Source organism: Osmerus mordax, chromosome 2, assembly GCF_038355195.1.
Source record: "Osmerus mordax isolate fOsmMor3 chromosome 2, fOsmMor3.pri, whole genome shotgun sequence".
NCBI lineage: Eukaryota > Metazoa > Chordata > Actinopteri > Osmeriformes > Osmeridae > Osmerus > Osmerus mordax.
Window position 1 is genome coordinate 9,883,867 of NC_090051.1, and position 16,888 is coordinate 9,900,754.

The 16,888-nt window shown below is 45.2% G+C and overlaps 1 protein-coding gene across 3 annotated transcripts in view; it reads left to right on the plus strand.

Moving 5' to 3' along the window:
* igf2bp2a (insulin-like growth factor 2 mRNA binding protein 2a) overlaps positions 1-16,888 on the plus strand; it is a 103,092-nt gene that overhangs the window by 77,219 nt on the left and 8,985 nt on the right. For all 3 annotated transcript variants that reach the window (XM_067251360.1, XM_067251369.1, XM_067251377.1), the window contains exons 4-10: positions 193-244; positions 4,175-4,238; positions 4,570-4,860; positions 5,276-5,410; positions 6,275-6,397; positions 6,616-6,751; positions 9,198-9,335. In XM_067251360.1, the coding sequence (XP_067107461.1) occupies positions 193-244; positions 4,175-4,238; positions 4,570-4,860; positions 5,276-5,410; positions 6,275-6,397; positions 6,616-6,751; positions 9,198-9,335 (939 nt within the window). The remainder of the gene's footprint in view (positions 1-192; positions 245-4,174; positions 4,239-4,569; positions 4,861-5,275; positions 5,411-6,274; positions 6,398-6,615; positions 6,752-9,197; positions 9,336-16,888) is intronic.

A 16,888-nucleotide genomic window follows, 5' to 3' on the forward strand; every position in this document is an offset into this window, starting at 1 on the left:
CCATTTGGCTGTAGGTGGGTGCCGGCCACGAAGCAAGGGTCAGCAGGTGGAAGTACGTACCAGTGATGACCTTCCCCAGGTTCATCCTCTGCCCCCCTTGATCTCTCCTCCTCCTTCACTGGGGGTGTCACAGCATGTGTGTATATGTTTGTGTGTGCATGTGTCTAACTCCCTGTTTCCTTTCTCACACAGGTTTTGGACAGCCTATTAGCCCAGTATGGTACTGTAGAAAATGTGGAACAGGGTAAGACGTGCTGCAAACACCCTCTTACTAAAGCCCTCTACTTAGAAACACACCAGTGTTTGTAGACCTCACAGTTAGTCAGGTTTCCCTGTGTGAGTGTGTGACTTTCTGATTTAACCCATCCAACATGCTCATAATCTCAGCATACTGTCATTGCATGCATATACATCACATCTTGATCATCACCCTTTAACTTGGTGTCGAGTGAATGTTTGTGTTTGCGTGTGTGAGTGTTTGTGCGTGTGAGAGGGTGTGTGTGTGTGAAAGTGTGTGTGTGTCCTGAGAGAGAGAGAGACAGAGAGAGAGAGAGAGAGAGAGAGAGAGAGAGAGACAGAGAGAGAGAGAGAGAGAGTGTTTTCTCTGGGAGGTGCAGAGTGGTAGTAGAGAGGTTCATGTAGACGCCTGGGGTGAGTCTTTCTCTCACAGCATGTGTGTTTGTGTATGTGTGGTATGGGAGGTTGCCCAGAGCCAAAGCTCCCTGAGCTTGATTAGGAACGTTTGCTACAGTCCACACACACACATACTCCTCTTCAGTCCAGGCAAGACCAAGACCATATAGGTACAGGAACATAATGACAGGTGCTAAAAGTCAACCTGGTGAGAGAGCCCCACCTAGCCCCACCTAGCCTGGTGGGGCTAGTCTGGGCTGGGACAGGGGCTAGGCTCGGCTGTTTTTTGAGATTGTCGGGAACAGTGCCTGACTCTGCCCACTCACCCTCTATGCCAGCTGCAGTGTTGGGGCGCGTTACATAATGTTATTAGTTAAGTGAGTAACGAAGTAATATAACGCGTTACTTTTTGACATTGAATAATATTATTACAGTTACTTATTTAAGTAACTTGCATTAATTGTCCAAGTTACTGCATGAATTCAACTAAACACTAAAATAGCCTTATAAATACAGATTGTTGCCTAAACGACACTTCCTGGGCGCAGTGTTTGATTCACGCTGCAGACAAACACAACAGCAGATTCAGTTAGCAGCAGAACGTGTAACGTTTTCGGCAGCAGAACGTGTAGACTAGGCTTACGTTTTCTGGATGGAAATATTCACATTTATGCTTTCATTGAAGAGATAGGAAAAAACATTAAAGTGATCCGCAAACTGTGCCCCAGCAAAATACTATCTACTGACAAAAACAGCACTTCAAACTTCTCGAAGGTGTGCCGGAAGCTAGTTTTAAAGCCACTTTAAAACTTGAGAGATGGCGACCAGTTTCCACAACTCGCTACTATTAAAAATAATAGTAATATAATAAGTAATACATTACATTTAGTGATTTAGCAGACGCTCTTATCCAGAGCGACTTACAGTGAATACAGGGACATTCCCCCGAGGCAAGCAGGGTGAAGTGCCTTGCCCAAGGACACAACGCCAGTTGGCATGACCGGGAATCGAACTGGCAACCTTCGGATTACTAGCCCGATTCCCTCACCGCTCAGACACCTGACTCCCTAGACACCTGACTCCCTAGAGTCAGGTGTCTAGAATACTAGAGAGGGTACAATTTCTGGGGAAATTGTAGGGACACAGGGGTCCGTTTTTGAATTACATTTTTAAAACTGATATTTCTGTATATTTTATATAAAAATGCATACTTATTATTTATAAAGATTACATAGATTTAAAAGCATTTTTTTTTGCTGCTCATTTACAACTGAAAATACGAGTGAAGTGTAGAATGAAATAGATCTTCTCATTTCCCCTGCAAAAGGCATCCTCATCGTTGAATCAAAACGAATACATTTGGCACACCGGTGTAAAAATTGACCTAATCTCTATGACGTAAACGTCCTTTTAAGTTTTTCCCTTCTCGTGATATTTTCATGCATTTAGCCTACTCATTGCATTCATTCATGAATAAAGAACCCCCTTTGAAGATTATTCTACGACGTTACCGGCAGTAGAAGATTGAATCGCGATTCAAACAGTACCATCTTCTAACTGAAAATATGCCCCCAAAAACGTAAATAAGCTTGACATTTATTTAGTGGAAAATCGCTTTCATGAAAAGCTCACTGGTAGCGATCATTAAGTAACAACAGTAACAACGCAAAGTGCGCTATCCCTGTGTGGAGAAGCTGCCCCGGTAAATTGTACTACTACAGTACAGTAGACTACTGCTGTGTTCGTCTCGGTAGCGATTGCGTTGGTTGAATTGGATTTAACGTTCCGTTGTACGTTTTAGGCTAAAATTAAGTATTTTCATGAACAGATTGACAAAGTTTAGGCTGTGGCAATGAAGTTAACGTTAGCAGTTAGATAGACTTTTGATTTAAGTAAGGGGAGTGCCGAACATGTTCTGTCGCCGTTTGACTGCCTAAACAGCTGTGTAGATGTTTTTGTAGTGTCTCGCGTAGGCTACAGCGTTGCAGTGAGCTACACTGGTTTGAAACCACAGGTAATGATAATTTCACCCACAAATCGTTTACTTGTAATGTAATGTCATAATAAATCCTACAACGAAAATGTATTTGTGAGGAATGTTTATTTTAAAGATTGAAAACAGATGCATCATAGACCACTGTAGTATGTGTTGCCCGGGCAACAGAGGCTAATGTCATGATGCTAATGCTTCAGTGAAATAGAAGACTACCGTTTCCAAAAGTATATGTGGACCTACTTCCGTAATAATATCAGCTAATATTGTACATTACATTTCATAATTGTGTTTCACATCACAAAGTAAAATGAGTAAATAGTTATCACCCTGGCCTCTTTGCTTGTGGCGTTCCTGCAGCTGCCTTGCAGTAAAGCTATAGTTAGCCTAGCTGTCCCCCAAGTTAACAGATGTGAAACGAATGTTCTGCTACAGGTAGTCACGCGTGTTTTCGTGACGTTAGTGACGTAGTGACGTTAGTAACGTCAGTGACTGTGGCTAGCAAATTAGCCACCGTTAGCTTCACTTTTCACCACAAAAACGCAATTTCTACTTAAACCATGCAACGGAACGTAAATAAAAATACAACCAACGCAATCGCTACCAAGACGAACCTTTTGACACTGCCGTTGTGTATGTAGTCCAAATATTGACTGATCCTTAGGGGGGCGAAAATAAATAATAAATAAATATATATGTGAGAGAACAAAGGTTGTGCTCTCGCCGATGGCTTGAGCACACCCAAATATTACTTTGTACAGAAAGTAATAATGTAACTTAATCACACTACTCTTACTGAACAAAAATAAGTAATAACTAATATATTACTTTTTTGAGTAACTTCCCCCAACACTGGCCAGCTGTAGTATCCCGGTGTACTAAACCCTTCCCTAAGCTCACTCACTAGTAGGCACATTCATGACCAACTCAGTGTTCAAGCAACTAGATAATTTTCCCTCTCACTCATTTACTTTCTCTCCCTTCTTCTCTATCTGTCTCTCTCGCTCTATCTCACTCTCTTCATCTCTCTCTTTCTCTATTTTTCTGACTCTTTCTTTCTCTCTTTTTCTCTCTCCATCTGTCACTCAAACACTCTTCCTCTCTGTTCCAGTCACACTTTCACACAATGTATACACTTAAACATAACTAGTACTGTGACCCTCCCCCCTGCCCCCCTTCCGAGCGAGTGTCCATCCTTGATTGTAGGTTATGTATGCCTTCCTAGAGGGTGCAGGACTTTGATGTCTGACAAAGGCTATTGTACTTCCTTTGAGTCCCTTCTGGGGGCGGAGCAGGCTGTGATGATGGTCATAATGGATGCACGCTGGGAAGTGGTCCTCCAGGTCACCATAGAAACAGGGCTGGGTGTGTGACTCAACTACAAAGATGTCCTACGTGCTTATGGAAATGACTGCATCTGTTTATGTTTTACCTCTTGTTACCGTTTTATAACCTGTTGCTTTCCCTCCCCCTCCCTATTCCCTCTCTCTTTCTTTCCCCATATCCACTCATTCTCTCTCTGCCCCCTCTTTCTCTCCTGGTGTTCAGTTAACACTGATACAGAAACAGCTGTGGTGAATGTCACATACTCTAACAGGGAGGAAGCAAAACTGTAAGAAGCACCTGCATCTCCTTATCTCTCCTGTATCTCCTTATCTCTACAGTTTTTACTTATCTCTCCTGTTTCTCCTGTATCTTCTTGTGTCTCCTGTATCTCCATTGCATCTCATTATCTACCTTCAATTTCTCCTGTATCTCCTTTGTCTCAGTGTTTATTTGCTCCTATTAGAGGCTGCATCCCTGTAAATCAGCCTGCCTTCACACAGGCACATTTACCTGTGCCAGATTGAAATGTCACCTATATTCTGTGTCCCCCAGTCCTGAGATAGTCTAACCCTCCCTGTCTCCTCTCCCCCTCCCTCATATCTCCCCTATCCAATCAGAGCTATTGAAAAGTTGACAGGGCACCAGTTTGAGGATTACTCCCTCCGAGTGTCATATATCCTGGACATGGATGCTGCTTCACCCCCCCAGGCCCCCCGCATGCGCCGCGGGGGCCGGGCATCTCGGGAGCAGGAGACCCCCAACCCGGGGGCCTCAGGGGGCCTCGGAGGCCCTCGCCACAAACAACACGACTTCCCCCTGCGCATGCTGGTGCCTACTCAGTTTGTGGGTGCCATCATCGGCAAGGAGGGCCTCACTATCAAGAATGTTACCCAACAGACACAGTCCAAGTAAGGGTGGGGGCGGGAGACAGCCTGTGTCTTTTAAGATCTATTTTCACCACTGACTGTTATTTCTCTCTTTCCTTTCCCCTGCCCTCTCTCGCTCCCTCTTTATCTATCTTTTCCCCTCTTTTCTCCTTCTCTCTCCTTCTGTCTCTTCAACCTAAACCCTGAGGGTTTAGGTTGGTTGAGGGGCAGTTCTATGGGCGTATGTGAAGCCCTCTGTGACATGCTTGCGTGTAAAAAGGGCTATACAAATAAATTTGATTTGATTTGATTCTGTGTCTCTCTCTCCCTACCTTCCTCTCTCCCCGTCTTCCACCCTCTCTATCTCTCTCTTCCTACATCTGCCCCCCACTCTCCCTCCCTCCCGCTCTCTTTTCTCCTCTCTCCTTCTCTCCCTCCCTCTCTTTCCCTCTCCCAGGGTGGACATCCATCGTAAGGAGAATGCCGGTGCGGCAGAGAAGCCCATCACCATCCACTCCACCCCTGAGGGATGCTCCTCCGCCTGCAGGATGATCCTGGACATCATGCAGAAGGAGGCCTGCGAGACTAAGACGTGAGTTTACCCACTAACCCCATATCTGTACTGTCGCTAACCCCACACCTGTACCTGCCTGTACTATCACTAACCCCACACCTGTACCTGCCTGTACTATCATTAACCCCACACTTGTGCTATCACTAACCCCACACCTGTAATATCACTAACCACACATGTGTACTATTACTAACCCCCACCTGTACTATCACTAACCCCACACCTATACTGTAACTAAATCCACTCCAAACCCACCCCCTAAGCCACATCAAGTCCCTTACTCTGAACTTTACTTTGGTCCTTAATCTCTGCACCATCAAAGATTACCCCAAACTTCTAACCAGCTCCAAGCTCACAACAAACCTTTGTTCTCATCTCATACTAAATTTGAAACCAATGCTATCCCTTCACATCACAAAGCCCATCCCACAATGCACCCCCCCCCCCAGCAGTTACTGACAGCCCCATGTCACCACACACACACCACACACAATCAAACACACACACATTATGAAATCTCTCTTCTCAGCCCACCACACAAGGGTCCACCTACACTCCCCTCTGAGTGGTCAGTGTGATCCAGCTCTTCCCACCCCACCACAACGTTCCTCATGCCACATCAGTAGACTTCCTGCAGACCATACTGACTACACTTCCCCTTCCTCCCTCATCCCTGTCCATGACAATATGTTGATGATGCATATGTCTGTGTGTGTATCTGTGTGTGGGGGGGTATATCTGTGTGTGGGTGTGTGTGTCTGTGTGTGTGGTGGATGTGCATGTGTGTATATGTGTTGCGGGTATGCGTGTGTGTATTTAAATCTATGTGTTTATGTGTGTATGTGTGTATGTATTATGTGTGTGTCTGTGTGTGTCCTGCAGGACGGAGGAGATCCCTTTGAAGATCCTCGCCCACAACAGTCTGGTTGGCAGGTTGATTGGGAAGGAGGGCCGCAACCTGAAGAAGATTGAAGAGGAGACAGGGACCAAGATAACCATCTCCTCGTGAGTGTCCCCTACCCCTCTCTCTAGCCTCTCTGGTCGCCTGCTTCCAGTCCGACAGCAGCACCTAATCAGTCAGCCAGCACCACCTAACCAGTCAGCCAGCACTACCTAACCAGTCAACCAGTACCACCTAACCAGTGTGTGTGTGTTTGTGTGTGTGTGTGTGTGTGTGTGCTTGCCTGTGTGTGTGCCTGTGTGTGTGGCCCATATCCCTGCAGTTTACAGGACTTGACCATTTACAACCCAGAGCGGACCATCATGGTGAAGGGCAGCATGGAGGCGTGCTGTAAGGCTGAGGGGGAGGTGATGAGGAAGCTGAGGGAAGCCTATGAGAACGACACTGCTGCTATAAATGTAAGCTGATCACTGTAGCGCTCTTGAACTCCACCCTGACTCATAGAGACTGGCTCAAATGTAATCTGGTGAGATAGAGTGAGATAAAGAGTGAACCAGAGAGAAGCCAACACAGAGAAGTCAATAATGAAAGAGAACTCTGTCTGTACGTTCGTAACATAGCATGATTCCCTCTCCCTACAAGCAACAATGGTGTCACTCCTGCCGTCGCTACGCTTGGAAAGGTGGATATGATTCACGGGGCCCATGGCTTGGAGGGGGTCCATTACTGTGTGGGTTTTCATGTCTGCAGTAATTATTTGTTAATCAAATCAATATTTCAAACCAAAGTAATAGACTTGTGGAAAAATGGGAGTCAGGTGGCTGAGCGGTTAGGGAATCGGGCTAGTAATTTGAAGGTTGCCAGTTCAATTCCTGGCCGTGAAAAATGACGTTGTGTCCTTGGGCAAGGCACTTCACCTTACTTGCCTCGGCGGAATGTCCCTGTACTTACTGTAAGTCGCTCTGGATAAGAGTGTCTGCTAAATGACTAAATGTAAAATATAGAATTCACATTTTCAAAAATCTCGAAATAGTTAGAAACCTCCCCGCTCTAATAAATGATCTGCTCCAACTCCATGTTCCCAATTCCCAAGTATTGTACTGTGCAACTCAATGTGACAGTTAGATTGCTTTTACAACGGGTGACAGGACAATTTTGTTGCAACATAAATCTGGTGCACAAAAATTAAAAAGAAAGGATAGAGAAAAGAGAGTCAATGCTGGGAAATTGCTCTTAACAAATGTTGTCACCAAAACGGCAAAAGATTTGAGAGTTGAGCCGCAACAGTACACTAGTAGCTAGCTATCATGATGTAGGCCTAGTGGCAGCCAGGCGTGCAGTTAGTTAGCACTTCTCACGTTTCCTGAAAGTCAGCTAGTTATCTGACATTGCCCGACAATGTTGGCCAAGGCGTTCGTCAGAACATTAATATGTCTGACTTCTATGAACTGTAAAAATCTACACACTGATAATAGGTGGGGGGGCATATATTTTGTCATGGGGCCAGGGATTCCTAGCAACGGCCCTGTCTGCAGGGAAATGGATGTAGGGGTAACAGATCCTCTGACACATTACCGGTGCCTGGTATAGGATCCAGGGCTGTTGTCTGTATGCCTGTCGGTCTGTCTGCCTGTTAGCCAGTGACTCACCCCTCTCCCCACTGTGCATGTACACTGGGCTTCCCAGCATCCATCTGATATCTGCAGGCTTCTCTCACCCGGCTCCGCTTTCAACACCACCTCTATGACATCACCCACGGCAGGCTGGCCAGGGGGTCAGGCTGCAGGCTAAGGAAGAGAAAAAAGGGGAAAGAGAAGGGAACCTAGGGAAGGGGAGAGATAGGAAAGGAGATAGAGACAAAGAGATAGTATGGGAGGGAGGGAGAGAGAGTGACAGGGCTGGGAGAGATAGAAAGGGAGGGAGAGAGAAAATGAGATCAGGATTGAGGGAGTGGATAGAGAGAGAGGTTGAGAGAGAGCGTGACAGGGCTGCGAGAGGTTGAGGTTCATTAGGGGAGATCAGGTCACTGCTCTGGAACATTCCATATGATTCTACTGTAGTCATCTTTAGAAACGGTTAGACACTGTTGTCTACACTATGGTAAAATTGGCTATTTTAGGATAATAGTGTCCAATGCATGCTTCCATTGTCCAATCTACGGATCCTCAACCAACCTAAACTTGAGGGTTTAGGTTGGTTGAGGGGCAGTTCTATGGGCGTATGTGAAGCCCTCTGTGACATGCTTGCGTGTAAAAAGGGCTATACAAATACATTTTGATTTGATATGATCTACGGTATTGTCAGTGAGGTGTTTTCCAGATATTGGTCACTCAACAGCTCAATGGTCTTCACCGAACAGCTTATTAAAGGGTAATATTTTGAGTGTGATAAAGGTGCTGGTTGTTTGGTGGGTGTGAGTTCCATACCATGTTTCTGGGCAGGCGGATGGTCACAGAAGCTTGCCCTGTGCTGAGCCCCTGAAGAGAGCAGCTAGCGCCATCTACCTTGACAGCAGGGGTATTACAGCTCAGGGTCAGAGAGAGGAGAGGATACACGGATGTAGAGAATGAGGAGTTTGGGTGGATGAGAAAGTTTCCCCTTTCTTAGTGGGAATTCTGTTACTCTAACAGGACAGATAATAGACTAGACAACAACCAAGACTTTAAACAAAGTTCTATGAGTTTGAGAATTCCCGTGCCTGGTAAAATACCAGGCAAGGGCTGGAATTTTACTGTTCCTTGACTCAAACCACTGAAATACTGTTTGAACTATGCACTTCTGATCCTTGATTTTCTGCTGTACTTTCTATATGCCGTGATTTGTATGTCTATTAGATAAAAGCTAAATGAACAGAATTTCACAGACTAATCTCACCTGGCCCCCCTCCCCCTTCTCCTCCCACAGCAACAAACCAACCTTATCCCAGGTCTGAACCTGAACGCCCTGGGCATCTTCTCCACTGGTCTGTCTGTGCTGCCTCCTGCAGCAGGCCATCGAGGAGGAGTGCCCTCGGTGGCACCAGCAGGGTACAACCCCTTCTTAGTGAGTACAGCACTTGACACTGCTCTCAGTTTATAGGAGGTTTAACAAAAGTGTATACATGGTAAATCTTTTATTTTTAAGCTGTTGTATTTTTATTGTAATAAACATGCTGTATGCATTTTGGATACTTAGTTTATAGTTTGAGTTAACTTACCTGGGGTCTGTACTACGAATCAAGATTTGGCGTTAGCGAGGTAACTTCAGGTTCAACCCAGGGTTTTCTGTACTACGACGGTGGATCACTTGTTACCGGGGTAGATCGCCATGGTAACACATGCTGAACGCCTAACCTGGTCGGGAGCAGGTTAAGTTGGAGATCAGAGATCAACCTTTATAAAAGCCCCGCTCACTAACTCATTCTTGAGGATAATGCCATCACCGTTCATAGAAGATCCTGTGGAGCTTGGTGCGCGGATAGTGAGAGGTGCGCTCAGAAGAGTCAGAACATTTAGAGACCGACAAAACCCTTTCGTATTCCCTCATGAGTATCTTTACGAAAGATATAGATTCTCAGCAGAGGGAATTCCGTATCTTTGCCAGCTTCTTGAGCCGTATGTTGCCAATGCGACACATCGAGGCCGTGCGCTCACAGTCCCACAGACTATATGCATAGCGTTTCGTTATTTCGCTACGGTTACTTTGTGGGTTATGCGGAGAACCTGAGCAAGAACACGGTCTGCCGCGCAATTTGCAAAAGATTTTCTTTGATGGCTGTTGCCACCATATTCTGATCAATGGAGTGATGAAAAAGAGATATCCAAAGTGCCCTTTGTAAAAACTTTTGACTCTAATATGTTGACAAAATGAAACAAGGATTTTCATTCTGTCTTCATACAATGTTCTGATTTCCGTTCTGCAAATGTATGCAAATTATATCATTTTTTACAACTTAATGCATCATTTGCTCATTTAAACATACATTTACAGGAAACTAGTGATGAAAACAATATTTGACCTAATATTAGTTATCAACTGGGGAAGTTTCATGTTGATATGTTATCCCTATTCACTGGGGTGTCTCCCCTTAACTTTCTGTTGTCCTTGGGTTGCTTTGAGCCATTTTCTAATCATTTCCATATCATAAATGTGTGTTTCTTTCAACCAAAACATTTAAAACCAAAAACAACAATGTGTATGGTACCATACAATGCTCTTCACAAGTTAAATAAATGATAATTTCACCACTTTCATTGAATTTGGATGTTTCATTCACTTTTATAGCATTTTTCACAAAAGAAATAGGACATTGAAAGAAAGAAATGGTGGAAAAACCCCACAAAAGACTCCAAATGCACAACAAAAAGGTTTAAAAAGACCAAAACATAGAAAAAAAGTTTAACAAATACATCTCTTGCGGACGACACCACCCTTATTGGGCTCATCTCTGGTGGAGAACACATTCATGTGTTCTCCCTTCCCTAGGAACACAGAAAAGCCAGCCTTGTTTTTTTAATTAAAAGCCTCTTATACTCTATATCGAGTTCCAGGGTACTTTTATACAGGGCCCTCACATTGTCTGCTCCAACCTGAAACAAATAAAGAACATGTCCCTTTGCAAGGCACACTTGGAGAAAGTTGAAGGTGTCCATTTGACTACAGTGTTTCAAGGTTCATTGCTTATACCTTGTGTCTTTGTCTTGGCCTTGAAGTGGAGGCCCTAGGCTCAGGGGGAGGAAGAAGTTCCTCTTTCTGCTGAGTTTAACACCATAGCAATTTAATCAATTGAGTCATATTTGAAATGAACACTTTAAGGACTTGTGTCTCATGTTCAGACCACCACCATTAGCAAGTCATTACAGACACTTCAATCACAGCCACACGTTCACACACTCTCACCATCTGTGTTGCAAGTGGTAAATAAAACTCAAAAGTGTACCCCCAAAATGCTCTCTGAGCAGGCAGACAGTTTCCTGATCATCTAGGACCTCCACTTGAGAAAGTAAATGGCATATTTGATCAATATTCAGCAACCACATATGGCATACATACTGGCGTATGACTATTAATTTCACTGTTAGCTCTGTATGGCACAGTGGGACGACAGTGCCATACATGGTGATTCTGATTCAGTGGGTGGTGGCAGCAACACCACCGTATTTCCTGTCACTGCAGAGAACAGTAATACATTTCACTCCTACAATATTCATAAATAATTGTTGAATGAACATGGTCACATACAGTTAGGTTCATAAGTATTTGGACATTGACACAATTTTCATCATTTTGGCTCTGTATACCACCACAATGGATTTGAAATGAAACAATCAAGATGTGCTTTAAGTGCAGACTTTCAGCTTTAATTTCAGGGTATTTACATCCAAATCAGGTGAACGGTGTAGGAATTACAATACATTTTATATGTGGCCCCCCCTTTTTTAAGGGACCAAAAGTAATTGGACAATTGGCTGCTCAGCTGTTCCATGGCCAGGTGTATGTTATTCCCTCATAAAGGGAGTTCGTTATTTCATTGACAAGGAGCAGATAAAAGGTCTAGAGTTCATTTCAAGTATGGTATTTGTGTTTGGAATCTGTTGCTGTCAACTCTCAATATGAAGTCCAAAGAGCTGTCACCATCAGTGAAGCAAGCCATCGTTAGGCTGAAAAATCAAAACAAACCTATCAGAGAGATAGCAAAAATATTAGGTGTGGCCAAATCAACTGTTTGGTACATTCTTAAAAAGAAAGAACGCACTGGTGAGCTCAGCAACACCAAAAGACCCGGAAGACCACGGAAAACAACTGTGGTGGATGACAGAAGAATTCTTTCCCTGGTGAAGAAAAACCCCTTCACAACAGTTGGCCAGATCAAGAACACTCTCCAGGAGGTAGGCGTATCTGTGTCAGAATCAGAATCAAAATGGGATTTATTCGCCATGAAAGTTTGCACAGACAAGGAATTTGCTTTGGCAGGAAGGTGCATACAATAAACATATACCTAAAATTTAAAAATGTGTACAATCTATACTAAGGGTACATAAACTAGCAGTACTAAGTGGGATTAGAATAGAATTAAATATACAATAAAATAAAATATAAGTTGCCGTAAATTACAATATAAAAATACAAAAATACAAATATTACAAAAAATACAAATGTACAAGATACCATTATTGTACTGCAGTTCAAAAAGCAGTGTGTTTTAAGCAAGAAGTCATTAGAGTCAGTGTGGTCCCTTGGCCTTGTTGAAGAGGCCAACAGCGGAAGGGAAGAAACTGTTTTTGTGGCGTGAGGTATTGGTCCTGATGGACCGCAGCCTTCTGCCGGAGGGGAGTGACTGAAACAGGGAGTGTCCAGGGTGGGAGGAGTCGGCCACAATCTTCCTCGCTTGCCTCAGGGTCCTCGAGGTGTGTAGGTCCTCAAGGGTAGGCAGATTGCAGCCAATCACCTTCTCAGCAGTACGGATGATACGCTGCAGTCTGCTCTTGTCCTTGGCAGTGGCAGCAGCGTACCAGACGGTGATGGAGGAGGTGAGGATGGACTCAATGATGGCTGAGTAGAAGTGCACCATCATTGTCTTTGGCAGGTTGAACTTCTTCAGCTGCCGAAGGAAGTACATCCTCTGTTGTGCTTTCTTAATGAGGGAGCTGATGTTCAGTTCCCACTTGAGGTCCTGGGAGAGGATAATGCCCAGGAAGCGGAAGGACTCCACAGTGTTGACTGGGGAATCACACAGGGTGATGGGGGTGAGTGGGGCTGTGTTCCTCCTGAAGTCCACAACCATCTCCACTGTCTTAAGAGCATTGAGCTCTAAGTTGTTCTGGCTGCACCAGGTCACCAGGTTTGCCGCTTCCCACCTATAATCAGACTCGTCTCCACCAGAGATTAGCCCAATAAGGGTGGTGTCGTCCGCAAACTTCAGGAGTTTGACGGACGGATGACTGGAGGTGCAACTGTTGGTGTACAGGGAGAAAAGCAGAGGAGAAAGGACGCAGCCCTGAGGTGATCCGGTGCTGATGGACCGGGAGTCAGAGACTTGCGTTCCCAGCTTAACGCACTGCTTCCTGTCAGACAGGAAGTCTGTGATCTACCTGCAGGTGGAATCAGGCACGTTCAGCTGGGAGAGCTTGTCCTGAAGCAGGGCGGGGATGATGGTATTGAAGGCAGAGCTGAAGTCCACAAACAGGATCCTGGCATAGGATGCTGGGGAGTCCAGGTGCTGTAGGGTGAAGTGGAGGGCCATGTTAACTGCATCGTCCACAGACCTGTTGGCTCTGTAGGCAAACTGCAGGGGGTCCAGTAGAGGGTCAGTGATGGATTTAAGGTGTGCCAGCACCAGGCGCTCGAAAGACTTCATTACCACAGAGGTCAGGGCGACGTGTCTGTAGTCATTATGTCCTGTTGGCCTTGGCTTTTTGGGCACAGGGATGATGGTGGAGGACTTGAGACAGGCTGGCACATGGCATGTCTCAAGGGAGGTGTTAAAGATGTAGGTAAACACCGGAGACAGCTGGTCAGCGCAGTGCTTGAGGGTGGCTGGAGAGACAGAGTCCGGCCCAGCTGTTTTGCGGGGATTCTGCCTCTTGAAAAGTCTGTTAACTTCACCCTCCTGAATGGAGAGAGTCGTCACTGTAGAGGGGGGGAGGTGGGAAGCCTCCTGGGTGGGAAGGGGTAGTTCAGGACTGTCCAATTGTCTTTCAAATCTGCAGTAGAACTCATTCAGGTCGTTGGCCAGGCGGGAGTCGTTAGTTGAGTGGGGGGCTCTGGGCTTGTAGTTGGTAATCTGCCTGAGCCCTCTCCAGACAGAAGTAGAGTCGTTTGCAGAGAATTGGTGTTTTAGTCTCTCTGAGTACAGTCGTTTAGCCTCCCTCACCGCCTTGCTAAACCTGTTCTTCGACTCCTTGAAACTGTCTTTGTCCCCACTCCTAAACGCAGCCTCTTTCTCTGACCTCAACCTTCTGAGTTTAGCTGTAAACCAGGGTTTGTCGTTGTTGTAGCTTACCCTGGTGCGTGTTGGTATACAGCAGTCCTCACAGAAGCTGATGTATGATGTCACAGCCTCTGTGAGCTCATCCAGACTATTGGTAGCAGTCGTGAACATGTCCCAGTCAGTGCAGTCCAAGCACGCCCGCAGATCCTCCATAGCTTCACTGGTCCACTGTTTTGATGTCCTCACAGCAGGCTTACAGCGCTTTAGCTTCTGCCTGTATGCAGGAATCAGGTGGACCATGGCGTGGTCAGAGTGACCCAGTGCTGCTCGGGGGACCGCATAGTATGCTTTGCTGATTGTAGAGTAGCAGTGATCCAAGGTGTTTCCTTCTCTGGTAGGGCATTTGATGAATTGTCTATATTTTGGGAGTTCTTGAGTGAGATTGCCTTTGTTAAAGTCGCCTAGCACAATAACCAAGGAATCCGGATTTTCATGCTCCACACTCAGTATCTGGCTGGCGAGCACACGTTGAGCCTCGTTGACGCTAGCCTGCGGAGGCATGTAGACGCCAACCAGAATGAATGATGCAAACTCTCGTGGCGAGTAAAAAGATCTACAGTTAATAAAAAATGATTCCAGATCAGGAGAACAGTGCTGCAGAATCACTGTCACATCTTCACACCAGCCACACTGTTAATGTAAAAACAAATACCACCGCCTTTCGTTTTGCCAGAGAGCACAGGGTCACAATCCGCTCTCTGCAGTTTGAAACCTGCTAGCTGTAGCGCAGAGTCTGGGATCAGTTCACTCAGCCATGTCTCCGTAAAGCACAAAACGGAAGATGAATGAAAGTCTCTGTTTTTCCACACCAGTAGCTGAAGTTCATCCAGTTTGTTGCTCAGTGAACGCATGTTGGAGAGAAATATCCCCGGTAACGCTGTGCGTGCCCCACGCCGACGGAGTCGCACCAGAGAACCGGCTCGTTTGCCTCTCCTACGGCGCTTCGCTGCTAGGACAAAGCCGAGGGTGGCTTTGACTATAATTCCCACTAATTCTGCCGCTGGAAGCAGAAAAGTGGGAAATAAATCCACAGGAGTTGTAGTCCTGATGTTTAGAAGTACATCTCTAGTTAGAGAACCCCGGAAATCTTGGCAGAACACTGAATTAACAGACAAAACAAGACAAAAAAGAGCGCACCTAACGACCAAGGCAGCCATCATCGGCGCCATCTTGGATCATTGTTCAAAGTCAACAATTAAGAGAAGACTTCACCAGAGTAAATACAGAGGGTTCACCACAAGATGTAAACGATTGGTGAGTCTCAAAAACAGGAAAACCAGATTAGAGTTTGCCAAAAAACATCTAAAAGAGCCTGTACAGTTCTGGAACAACATCCTATGGACAGATGAGACCAAGATCAACTTGTACCAGAATGATGGGAAGAGAAGAGTATGGAGAAGGAACTGCTCATGATCCAAAGCATACCACCTCATCAGTGAAGCATGGTGGAGGTAGTGTTATGGCGTGGGCATGTATGGCTGCCGATGGAACTGGTTCCCTTGTATTTATCGATGATGTGACTGCTGACAAAAGAAGGCAAAGAAGAAGAAGGCAAAGAAGTGGAATGTTCTGCAATGGCCAACTCAATCACCTGACCTAAATCCAATTGAGCATGCATTTCACTTGCTAAAGACAAAACTGAAGGGAAAATGCCCCAAGAACAAGCAGGAACTGAAGACAGTTGCAGTAGAGGCCTGGCAGAGCATCACCAGGGACGAAACCCAGCGTCTGGTGATGTCTATGGGTTCCAGACTTCAGGCTGTCATTGACTGCAAAGGATTTGCAACCAAGTATTAAAAGTGACAATTAGATTTATGATTGTTAGTTTGTCCAATTATTTTTGGTCCCTTAAAAAGGGGGGGGCCACATATAAAATGTGTTGTAATTCCTACACCGTTCACCTGATTTGGATGTAAATACCCTGAAATTAAAGCTGAAAGCTGCACTTAAAGCACATCTTGATTGTTTAATTTCAAATCCATTGTGGTGGTATACAGAGCCAAAATGATGATGTCCAAATACTTATGGACCTAACTGTAGATTATTTGAAACATACATATGCCTGGGTTTCCGAGCTTCTGCCACCAGGGTCTGAAGAAATGCCCCCTTCCACTCCTTCCATCATGGGGTGACCCTGATAGCTGGAGAGGGCCAGCTCCTCAGCAGGAGTGAAGTCCTGTGGAGGAGGGCCCCCCAGTCTTCTTTGCCTAATTTTTCTTCCTGTTGGCTGCAAGCAATTTCATTGTTCTATAGGCCCTTTGTAGCTATACCAATATCCTACAAAAGGGACTGACTCAGACAATTCAGCCTTGTACTTGTTGGCCTTAAAATATGTGCAAGTATTGCCTACTTACTGTTTTGAATTATGGTTTTATATTTATTTTTTATTTGCTCCCATGATCGTTTGCCACTGCCAGGGTTGCAACTAAAATAATACAGCAACAAAAGTTTAACGTTATAGAATGCACACATGTAATTATGGTCACATCTTGTGCCTGGAGCACAAGATATCAATAAGTCATGTAGCTTACGCATTTACAGCGTCTGACATTTTCTGCCAGCTTGGCAGCAGCGACTTTGTTGATTTTTGTCTGTATTATATGTCTGTATTCCTGATATGTTTATA